This window comes from Salvelinus sp. IW2-2015, linkage group LG18 (genome assembly GCF_002910315.2).
Source record: "Salvelinus sp. IW2-2015 linkage group LG18, ASM291031v2, whole genome shotgun sequence".
NCBI lineage: Eukaryota > Metazoa > Chordata > Actinopteri > Salmoniformes > Salmonidae > Salvelinus > Salvelinus sp. IW2-2015.
The window spans coordinates 15372497-15384628 of NC_036858.1; the positions used below are offsets into that span (position 1 = coordinate 15372497).

The 12132-nt window shown below is 41.0% G+C and overlaps 1 protein-coding gene across 1 annotated transcript; it reads right to left on the reverse strand.

The window, feature by feature from the left end:
• Nucleotides 1-416: 416 nt before the first annotated feature.
• LOC111978776 (protein tyrosine phosphatase receptor type H) lies at nt 417-10514 on the reverse strand. Its single transcript, XM_024009018.2, has 18 exons — nt 10236-10514; nt 8081-8141; nt 7405-7665; nt 6818-7081; nt 6183-6452; nt 5590-5853; nt 5057-5293; nt 4631-4897; nt 4182-4275; nt 4044-4094; nt 3779-3860; nt 3449-3539; nt 3088-3164; nt 2491-2625; nt 2159-2281; nt 1743-1903; nt 1348-1483; nt 417-865 (listed from the first exon to the last, which is right to left on the reverse strand). The coding sequence occupies exons 1-18, from the start codon at nt 10305-10307 to the stop codon at nt 716-718; spliced, it is 2796 nt and encodes a 931-aa protein (XP_023864786.1). The 5' UTR covers nt 10308-10514; the 3' UTR covers nt 417-715.
• Between the last annotated feature and the right edge of the window lie 1618 nt (nt 10515-12132).

A 12132-nucleotide genomic window follows, 5' to 3' on the forward strand; every position in this document is an offset into this window, starting at 1 on the left:
CAGGTGTGGCATATCAAGAAGCTGATGAAACAGCATGATCATTACACAGGTGCACCTTGTACAGATTTTTCACCTAGTCGGTTTAGGGATTCGAACCAGTGAACTAGTTAACATGTATAGTTTGATAACTGCTGAACACTACATTTCTATATTTTTATCTCATAAATGTATGAATTGATTTATGTTGGAAGGTAAAAACAAATCATACATGGATGTGGCTGTAAATACTTCATCATCATCCTCCATCAGCCTGTGTGCTTCAATAGGACAAAGTGGAAAGAGTCACTATGTGCTACCATTTGGAATTATAGTTTATTATAAACTGGGTGGTTCGAGCCCTGAATGCTGATTGGCTGACAGCCATGGTATATCAGACCGTATACTACAAGTATGACAAAACATTTATTTTTACTGCTCTAATTACGTTGGTAACCAGTTTATAATAGCAATAAGGCACCTCGGGGGTTTGTGATATATGGCCAATATATGGCACTCCGCGATGCGTCTTGCCTAAGAACAGCCCTTAGCCGTGGTATATTGGCCATATAGCACACCTCCTCGAGCATTATTGCTTAAGTAAGGGGCATTACAAGTGTTATCAGTTTAGAATKTTGTACTTAGAGAGTTTTTCAAATGTACCATTTCCATCTGAAAAATGTGCCAAAGTGGTTGAAAAAAAAACCGAACTCACAGCAGACAATCCATGGCCTTATCTTCAGGCCTTTGGATTGGCAGCTTGGAACTCCCTCAGTGCGGTGGCGTTGGCRTAGATCAGGTCCGAGTTCTCATAAAGGGCTTCCTCTATCATCTTCTCTTTGGGCTCCAGAGAATCCATGATGCATTGGTGCAGGAAAACATACTGCGACTAAAAGAGTGTAAATGGCAATGATAAGCCACAAATGGAGCCTCATGAGTCATGTATTCATTTTTTATCAAACCTTTAGTCATTAAACCCAAAGAGGGCAGGGCTGCGGAGCTGTGTGTTACGCCACTGATTACAACTACAAGTTAAGTATAACAAAGAAATGTAAGATGTGTCAAATAAATGATCTCCAGCTCAGGCCTCCAGCTATGCATTTGGTTTGCTAACTTGCTAGCTAAGTGGCTAGATGTCAAGATCAAGCCWCTTGGTTACAGCAGAGACATTCAATGCCCTCCGGATCAAGATCACTGYTGCCTAAATAGTTTTGTGCACGTTCGGTAATACCGTATACMCCAGTRTGGTACAGAAACGGTATGACAATCTAGATAATCGCCCAACCCTAATCAATAGATATTGCCCATGTTTTAGGGTAGTACCTAGCGTTAATGTGGTGATCGTTTCTATTAGGCTAACTCAGGCCTTACCTCCGTCTGAACCATGAGCGGCCGACTCAGCCTCATCTTGTGCACAAAGGCAGCGATGCCCACCGCCTTCTGCCTCTCCAGCTGTTGTAGCATCACGTCCAGAGCAATGATGGTGCCCGTCCTCCCCACCCCAGCACTGAGAGACAGGGAGAGTGATGTAAACATAATGTACACGTTTACAGATAGAGCACAGAACAATACAGTTCAATGAAGAGACAACCTAAAACTAGGCCTATCCTTGAACTGTCACCACCAGTCATTGAAAACACACCTCACTTGTTGGTTAACAGTGCGTTCTTCAAACACCGCAATAGGGTTGCCACATTGCACATCCCTATTTAGAATTTTTCTCTGTGTAGAGTAATGGCTGGGTGTTGTCAGTGCTGTAACATTACCTGCAGTGCACCACAGTGGGTCCGCTGTTCTCTTGGCTCTCTATGTGCTGTCGGACCAGCCCCCTGAACTGGATCAGAGCCTCCGTTCCCTCTGGGACTCCGTGGTCGGGCCAGGCCGTGAAGTGGAAGTGTTTCACAGGGTGCTCCTCGGATGTGTCCCTCTGGAAGACAGAATTATTTAAATGCAGGGGCGACATTCACACGGGTAGTAAGCAGAGAATGCACTGAAAACCTTGTCCAGGGTGGTGTTCAGAAGGGAGAGAACATTTTGAAACAGAGTGCTACCGAAAGGAACTACCTGATCTTGTCCAATAAGATCAGAGATGTTCATTTTTTGTAGCAGAACGTTTTGCAACTGTGTGCCCTACTGAACATGATGACCCAGGTTTCATAAGTARAACAAGTACTATGCTTACACTTTTCACTACAAACTCCCGCAGGGTCCAGTTGGTTACCCTTTTCTCTGACCTGACTGTTACCAACAGGTCTCCGTACAGGCAAGGGGTGTAGTCCAAAGGCCAGTACTGCTCACATTTAGTCTAGGGAGACACAGACAGAATAGGTCATTGTTAGGTCATACAGTACATAGAATGGAATCCGTCAAATTGCCATGTTCTGAGGGGCTTTTCCCGTTCTAGTGATTCTATTTCTATGACTATCACTGTTTATCTGTGATGTCACCACAATCTCCACACACACACACACAATGCAAAGCAAACACATTAACGAGGACTCCGACAGGACTCACCCTCCCTCCTTCGGTGCAGTTGGTTACCATGACCACACCCTTTACGCTTTGCTCCCAGATCATTCTCCAGAAGTCGTTGACGGTGGTGGGCAGGGGACCCTGTGCAGCGATGTACTGTCTGCTGTTACTGTAGCCCTGAGACAAAAAGCACCAGGGTTAAGAAAACACACCTATTCGATTTAGAGTAATCCACGATGACTCAGATGTGTAAACATTTACAGGTGTAAGAAGTTCCTCTAAGGCATCATATGATTCAGCGATGTCGTAACGTGACACTAGAATATTTTTTTTACATTATGCCATTTTATAACTGACATAAAGGGTTGTGTGGGGATGTATTGAAGAACATATACGGGCGAATAACTTGTAAGATTGGTGAAAGTTGACCTTTGGTGCTATGCAATGTTTCAAGCCAACCCTTTACCGTAAGTAGGCCTTTTACAGCAGGCTATCAAGGTTGAGATCAGTTTAGTACATCATTCTAGTACTGATCTAATTACTGCAGTCCCAGTAAGAATAGCTGTATAGGATATCTAGGACTGATATGGACATTGCTCTGTATTAGGAAATCTATGACTGATATGCCGCTGTACGTACTGGCATGTAATTGGCATTTACGTAGTCAGAGCTCATGTTGGGGTTTAGGATGGTTAGCTTCACCCGACACCAGTCATCTGGAGAGAGAGAAAGGATTTAAAATGCTTGATGATTTAACAACTTCACTTTGGGGATTATGACGATTAAAACTATAACCTCAAATYGTATCAAATCTGCAGGTGGGGTGATTGGGCCAAAACTCTGCCTGGAATCTGAGGGATATCTGATCCACCCTATTATACTTAGTCGATTGGCTGACACAAAGTTCAACTATTGCAATAGAAAGTGGTGATGTGAATTCAACAACGGTATGTTGTTCATATGATGTGTACTGTAGAAATGGCAGCCAGAGTACACTTACATGGCAGTACATTGGTGAAGCGGTTCTTGTTCTTGTTCTCCTCCAGAAGGGCTGCTTTTTGAGTCTGCTCTGTGCCAACAGGGATGAAGCCCTGCATAGAGATAGAAAGCATAGATCGTGCATAATGTAAAAAAAAAAAAAAATGGATGTTTACATATTCAGAACTGTCAGCTAAAGGCTTATGCGCAGACAAACAGATGGATTACAAGACGGCAAAAGAAAAAATACATTCTAATACGGTAGGGAACGCAACGTTGGACAATCGCCCAACCACTTTGCATTACCAACACCATGATGGAAACAGAGAGAGCACGTTATCCTTATCGCTACCTCATACTCCTCACTGAATCCTCTGTTCGTGTCAGCGCTCATTGTGTGGTAGTGGTCTGAAAACTTCCCCATGGGAATAGCTCTGGGGAAAAAAGAGAAGATAGTAAGTTCTCAGTTGAATATTCCAAAGGTCGTTACTGTTATTAACAGCTGCGTGGTCTAATGCATGTCTTTTTGGCCTTGCTGTACATAGCCTTAAACTCCAACCCTTTAGCGACTAAGTCTGACTCTTAAATACTGAAAATTAACTCTATACTGTACATACTTGAATTTATTGCTGGTTAGTTTGGAATCCACAAACAACAACTTGGGCCGGCTATTGGAAAAGGGAAAAGAAAAGCATTGGTTATTGAGTTCAAATGGTTTCCCTATCTAACGTCATTGTGAAGGCAGCAGCACCGACCTGAATATTTCTGGCTTCCGACGCCATATGAAGAAAGCCAGACAAACCAGGAGGCAGAGTAGCAGCACAGCCATGACTGACCCTGCAATGACCCCTATAGGGAAGAAACCTGGGCTTTAGTATGAGAGCAGAGGGCACGACATGTTAATAAATAGGTTATAGGTTTACTTCTAAACATGTAAGAGTAATCTGAGCAAATGAGCAACACAAACCTACTGACCAACACACATTTAGTATCAAAAGATCATATAAAACAAGATATAAAAGCTCTCCATTTTGAATACAGGAAGCGGGTGAGATCCCATGGTTTTCCGCCAGCAGAAGGCATGGCAGCTATATCCCATCATGCTGTGTGTAGATGCTGTTATTGGTGGTAATCCAAATATCAWTGACCAATCATTGAACCTTTTAACATGAAATGCTTAAAGATAAATGCTAGGCTCACTCACCTCTTGGGTCTGTATTACAGCTGAAAGAGACAGCCTTACTCATCCGATGCCCAGAGATTGAGGCCAAAGACACTTGATAGGCCTGGGCAGGTTGAACCCCATCGATGTCCGCCTTCATCACCCCCTCTCCCTCGACCCTCTGCGGGCTTTTCCCAGTCACATTCACCTCCACACTGGTCCATATTCCCTCCGGCACATCCCAGGCCAGAGAGAAAGCATAGCCACTGGACAAATAGTCACATCTCGGTCTTATCAGGGCTGGGGGAACTGATTAAAACAAAGAAGGAAGATGTCACATTAACTCCCTGCTAAAGTCACTATCCTACAGGTGTACCATAATACATCAATGCTAGGCTACTAATATATTTAGTGGAAAAGTGGACTAAACACAATAGGTCACGTTGACAAAGTAAGAGACTGACTCACCCACAGTCTCCACCTGTTTACACAAGGAAAGKTTTTTAGAATCCTTTTCAAACCAAAGAGTCAGCGTGTATTTTGCGCCAGGGTAAAGGTCAGTGAATGACAGTTTGCCATTAACATTATGGGCGACTCCAGTCTGACTGCCATTATTGGCTTCTCCAATGGAGACTATCTCGGACAGGAGCACAGTCTGAATGGATGAGCTGGTGACCTCCCAGGATAAAGCAGAGCAAAATATCTCTGCAGGGAAAAGCAAGGGACTTCTGTCAATAGCGCTCACATTTAATAGCTCTCACATTGTGTTTTTATGTGTCAAACGATTGTGTTATTCAGGCAATAGTTCTGCTGAGTTTAGACTCGATCCTTCTTCATAGTATATAAAACCCTAGACCATCTGGACTGTCCAAATAAAGTGGGACCAACTTGAAGAGCGAACTTTCACTGTAGCCACATAAAACAACTGATTGGACAATTTTAGGCTAAGAACTGTGAGATGATTCTAATTGGGGGACCAAGGTTTAAAAAGGCAAATTTACTTGTGACTGTGAAGTCGCTTGCTCCACTGCTCTTGATGGCTTCAAACACAGTGAAGAGGGTGAAGGCATATCGTTTCCCAGGAACGAGAGTTGAAACTTGATGTGTCACTGTTTCTCCTAAATGATCAATGTCTTTATTTCCCTTATCGTCGAAATGCAGCACATAACCAGAGACTCCGTTCGCCGGCTTTTTCCACTCCAGAGTTACACTGGTCTCATTTCGGTGTGTATCTGTTACTGTGACAGCCTCAACATTAAGGGGAGCTAATACAGAGAGAGAGAGAGAGACAGAGAGTAGAAACATAACCAATCAACACAGTCAATGCACCGTTTCAAAAATGACTTCTGTACATGTCTGATCTTTAAATAATCCCAATAACTACTCAGCATCAGAAGATCCCAGAGTTATAAAGCATGAATCCAAATCTAAAATGTTAAAATTTAATAACAATATTTCTGAGAAGACAAACCATATATCTATTTTTTAAGGCTATAGATATATCAGTATTTAATGTATCTCACACAAGAGTGATCCATGAAAATACTGAAAGACAATCTAGTAACCCCCCCCCCACCCAATTTCTAAAACTTACCAGTGACTGCAGAAAATTGGCTTCCAACAGTACTCCTGACATCTTCAAACACAGAGAAGAGAGTGAACTCRTATTTTCTCCCAGCAGTGAGAGGTGAAACTATGTGTGTCACTGTTCCACTTTCATCAGGTGCAGGGATGATAGTATTAGTCCTAAGGGTGTTGTTCAGCAGCTCATAAGTGATCCCTGTGCCATTCACTTTGCTCCACTGCAAAGTTATACTGGTCTCATTTTGCCCTGTCACATTGACACCACCTACACTGAGGGGACCTAAGATAGAAAGACAGCAAGATAACAATGACAATTAATGCATTCACAATGTATATTTACAACGCATTCACAATGTATATTTACAATGCATTCACAATGTGTATTTACAATGCATTCACAATGTGTATTTATAATGCATTCACAATGTGTATTTATAATGCATTCACAACTCATGTCACTCACTTTGTAGATTTTAGAATGTGTAGATGTAATATTATCTAAGACATCATAAGCAAGATATTATATGCCATTTAGCAGACACTTTTATCCGAAGCGACTTACAGTCATGAGTGCATACATTGACATAATACGGAGGCATTTAAGGATGCAAGAAATGACACAGAATCCATTCTCAAGAGACTCACGGGTGATGGCGGAGAAATTGTATCCCTTGCTTGGTACTACTTTGAACACAGTGAAGAGAAGGAGGTGGTAATTTGTCCCAGCATTGAGAGGTGAGACTGTGTATGTCACTGGTCCATCTACATCAGATACAGGGATGGTCGTATTAGTCCCATTGCTGAACTTCAGCTCATAAGTGATCCCGTTCCCATTCACTTTGTTCCACTGCAGAGTTACATTAGTCTCCTCTTGCCCTGTCACATTGACCTGAGCTACGTTGATGGGAGCTGGAAAAAAAAGTAGAGGCAAATCAAATATGACAGAAGCATGCATACACTTTATCACGTAACTGCAGCCAATAACGGCCGACGCCATTCTCTGGTTTGTTCCACTGCAGAGTTATACTGGTATCATTGTGCCCTGTCACGTTGACATGATCTACATTGACAGGAGCTGAGACACAAAAGATTTTTTAAAAAGGTCAATTGTATTTCCTTAAACCAGTATGCAAATGATTTCACTGTACAGKTACAGTATACTGTATACTTTCATATATTAACAGCTTAAAGACCTATATTAATAGCTTAAAATGCATCCAATGTCCACCTACCAGTAACAGCTGTAAAGTTTAATCCACTGCTCCTGTCACTCCCTTCTACACTGAAGAGAGTGAAGTTGTATTCTGTCCCAGCAGTGAGAGAGGAGACTGTCTGTGTCTCTTGTACATTATTTGTTGCAGTGGTGTTTATCAATGATGTCCCATTTTGGAACTTCAGTTCATAAGTGTACATAGGTTTATCCTTAATCCACTCCAGAGTTACACTGGTCTCATTTTGCCCTGTCACATTGACATGTTTTACATCCGCGGGAGCTGAGACACAAAACAGAAAAATTCAGTCAGTAAAATGTTTAGCAATATCATTGTTCTCCAAAAAAAGGACTTAGTCTCATCTGCTATGACTTGGGCCCTGTGTTTTGTTTTGATCATGTCACATGATCTGAATTTGAATCTTTCTTTTCAGCTTTTTCCGTAAMTGAGACCCACCCAAAAAAATTCAAGCAATGTCTGAGGATGGTGCTGGAGCATCTGACATAAAGTGAAAAGGGGACCGTTTGATGGAAAAAGCTTTAAATATATAGGTTCAAATMCAATTCATGTTACATGATTAACCAAAACACAGGGCCCTAGCTATGACATGTAATATAACTCAAATATCATGTACATGAAGTTAAAGCGTAACTCAATCACCCGTCAAATGATGCTGGGTATGAGATTGAAAACGTACGTGGTTTAGGGATTGTAGGTGGGATTGTAGGTGTAGCAGTTGGTGCTACAGATGTTTGACACTGAAAGCAGAATTACAGCTATGTTAGAAGAACATACAAAAATATGGGACAGTGGTGGCAACACACACACACACACACACAGACATAGCTTCAGTATAACTATATTTAGTAGGTGGGTTATAACAGCTGTAAAATGAACTACACATCTGACTGATTCTCCAAAGTGTACTCTCACACTCCTTCTGCTCCCCCTTCCTGCTTTTACATTTCATACAGCTGTTATCATTTCTGCTTTTTCTCTTCTCCATTACCCGAAGGCTGTAAATCAAGCCATGTGAATTATCTGAAATGACCCTCTCTCCCTTTCTCGAAATCCCAAACTGTAAGCATACATTTTGCCATACTTCACCAATAGCGACCAATAGACATTTGCCCAAATGATTCGCTTGTGGTTTTCAGCTTTGTGTAACAAGCATATTCACGCAATGTTAGCTTGTATGTGTTTGCTTTCGCCTTACGAGTCTCTCCTACTACTTATAGTACTTGTATAAAGCAGTGTAGTAGGCTATGTTGATTAGTGTCTTACTACTACTACAGTATCATGGGGGAACCAAAGGACAACTGTACAGTATTTGTACAATAGAATAGGACAGAGGAGTCTATCGCTTACAACATCAGTTCTCTGGAAATGATTGTGTATTTCCCCAAATTGTGACATAAACCTCAGAGGTCTAAAAATAACTCACGGTATCTAAGGGGATCTTATTCAGCCTTAATTACATGYGACTGTGTTATAATTCAATTGACCATTCAAATAGGCCTATTCCTAATTCCAATGTAAACTTACAAAACCAGTTACGACTAACTATCAGTAGCTAACTATATTTAATGCCATCACTGAATGTCCAATAAATCACTGTGTGTGTTTATTTCATGAGAATAACTCAAAATATACATGTTTTATCATTTATTTCCCTGTGCCTCCTTTTTGCCATTGAAATGCTCAGCCTGATTGTACAAGCGAGTTGATACAAATGTAAATATATTTACATACACAGCCCTGATTGGCGGATAGGATCATCTAGACTCTAGACTAGAGCCTACCTCGCGTACCCCTTCAAATTAGGAGGATACATATGCAAATATAGGACGACTGGTCATTGGTCAGAATAATTCGATCAGATTGTGATGTCATGCTGTGGTCCAATAACTCCATCCCACCGGAACAGGTTGAAATTACAGGCATTTTTTCAAATGTATTTTTAAAGCTTTCACAGAGTGTTATTTCGACCTCATAGTGTGTAAATATCATGATAAAAGGAAAATCACGTTGTTGACTGCACTGCCCCTTTAAAGCGTTAGGAACATTGAAGAAAGTGTATGATGGTTGCATTTCATAAGTGTTGCATTTTATCTCCCCCAATAAATCGATCTCATTTCGACTACAGTAAATGTCAAAATTCCAGCTGATGTTCGACAGCAGCTAGAATTATAGAGTATATCAGTTTCCAATCATCTGGTTGGGGGAGTATCTGCCTTTTGATAAGAAAATCATTTCAGAGCGAACTCTACAGCAAGATGCATTAAAGGTATGTCTACTTAGGCTGTGTTTCACAAGCAGACCAATTCTGACATTTTGCCCAATTATTGATCTGATCTGATTGGTCAAAAGACTAATTAGTGACAAAACATCAGAATTGGGCTGCCTGTGTAGAAGCAAATTCATATTGAATTACTTTGTATAACAAATATATTTTGTTTGCTGCTTTTAACAAAGTCAGTCATAAAATGTTACTGTGTAATATCTATATTTAACAGTACACCTGTTAGAGTCAATTCCATTTGAATTCAGTCGCTTCAGGGGTAAAAATGGAATTACAACTCAATAATTGTTTATTTTTAACTTCTTGAATTGGAATTTCAAGCAAATAGACCCAAAACCTACATGACGCAGCAATTCATGTGCACTGTACTGATTCAAGTGTTGTTGCCTTTTCATTTAAGCTTTAATTGATATAGGCATATTTTCTGCTCTTAACAAACTTATTTTAAGCAGACAAAGTTTTWAAAAAACAATCAAACCACTAGCATACGTCAAACCACAGAGGCCCGGACTATTCAAGTGATACAATAAGCAAAGTGAAAATGACTCACCCACACTCCTGCCACACAGAGGCACACTATAACGTGAGATAACCCCATTGCTAGTGACGAAGACCAAACCATGGTGGCACAGTACAAATGTTGAAAATGCACCAACGCCAATGACTATTTTCTATTGAAATTATTCGAAACTAAAAGCAACAGTATGTCGGCCCTCCTAGGTTATCTTCGTGCCCTGATTAGCCTACACCGATCCTTTATTTGCTTAATTCCACCAGTGTTGACTTTTCATTTTCTCACACGTCCTCCTCTCGGTCACCTCTGATCTCATATCATGGCTGTCTGCAACTTGTTTTATTGTGACTTCTCTTTTTTTCTGCTTGAAACAACCACACAGAGAGAGAGACACCTTTTCCCCGCCTGCTACTTCCTTATTATCTCATCACCTCCTGTCAAGTCTTGGAGAGTATCTCTATCATGGAAATGTATTAGGTTTATGCAAATTGAACATATGTTTACTCTTTATCAGTTGGGCGATTGAATGCTGTCTATGAAAAAACGAATTGGGAAAAGGTGTTGGTGTGTTTTTGAGTGTGTCTCGGTGTGCATGTGGGGTGTGGAAGGAAATGAAGCAACAGAAATATGTAGCGCTAGGTGTTGAATATCAAATCAAATCAAATTGTATTTGTCACATGCGCCAAATGTGTGTAGACCTTAAGGTTAAATGCTTACTTACAAGCCCTTAACCAACAATGCAGTTTTAAGAAAAATAAATGTTAAGTAAAAAATGTAAATAACATATAATTAAAGAGCCGCAGTAAAATAACAGTAGCGAGGCAATATACAGGGGGTACCGGTACAGAGTCAATGTATATGATCTAAGTACATTAGCTGTTTCTGTTTTCATAGCTGTGGTTGTGTGGCTTTGTTCGACTTGCTGCTTGAGTGACAGGAACAGAATCGGTATTTATGGTTTTACAGAGAACGGGAAAATCTAAGTACTTTGACCTTGTGGTTTTCAAGCAACAGAACAATAAGGAAATGGCCCCAGGAACCACTGATAACACATTTGCATAGTAGCGGCACGCTAACGGGCCAAATAAAATATAACTTTGTAATACTTCAATAAAACATTAGAAAAATGATAGATTACTTTGACACACGTTGAGGAATTAGAGAGAGAGCATGAGGTAACACAGCAGTGAAGTGGAACCTAAAAGTTCAGGTTTGAAAGGGCACCTCAATGGTGGCACAATTTGGATGTGTTTTACATTGAACTCTGCAAATAAATTATTATTTCCCAAAAGTCACACATCTGTATGACATGTACTATACACCCTTTAGAAAAACATGGAAAAGCATGGCAGCATGCAGTATTTGATGAATGACTTGTTTTTTCCCCAGAGGCTTTTTCAAAAATGGTGTTGTAAATGAGCTGGGTGACATCGTGCAACGTCACGATAACTGCTGTTTTCTCTCTGTTTACTACAACTATTGAGATGAGGAATCGGTGTGGGTGCGAGCAGGGCGGTGGATCTTCTAGTCTTTATTTGGAAGCCCCTATTGACACCATGAGTCTATTATCCTGCTCTCAAGTACCAGATCAGGTTTTCCCAGTTTTCTGTGCACACATCAACACTTTCCGAGGCAGCATATTCTCTCTGCCTGCCCACATATGCAAATAGAAACAGGCTCACTCATCTGTAGAGTCCCAAATCAGGTGATTAAAAAGTATGGGACTGTGTGACAGTATGCCTAACCAGAGATCTGTATACAMTGAGTATACAACACATTAGGAACACCTTCCTAATATTGAGTTGCAGCCCCTTTTGCTCTCAGAACAGCCTCAATTGGTCGGAGCATGGACTCTACAAGGTGTCGAATGCGTTTCGCAGGGAGGCTGGTCCGTGTTGACTCCAATGCTTCCAACAGTTGTGTCTGGATGTTG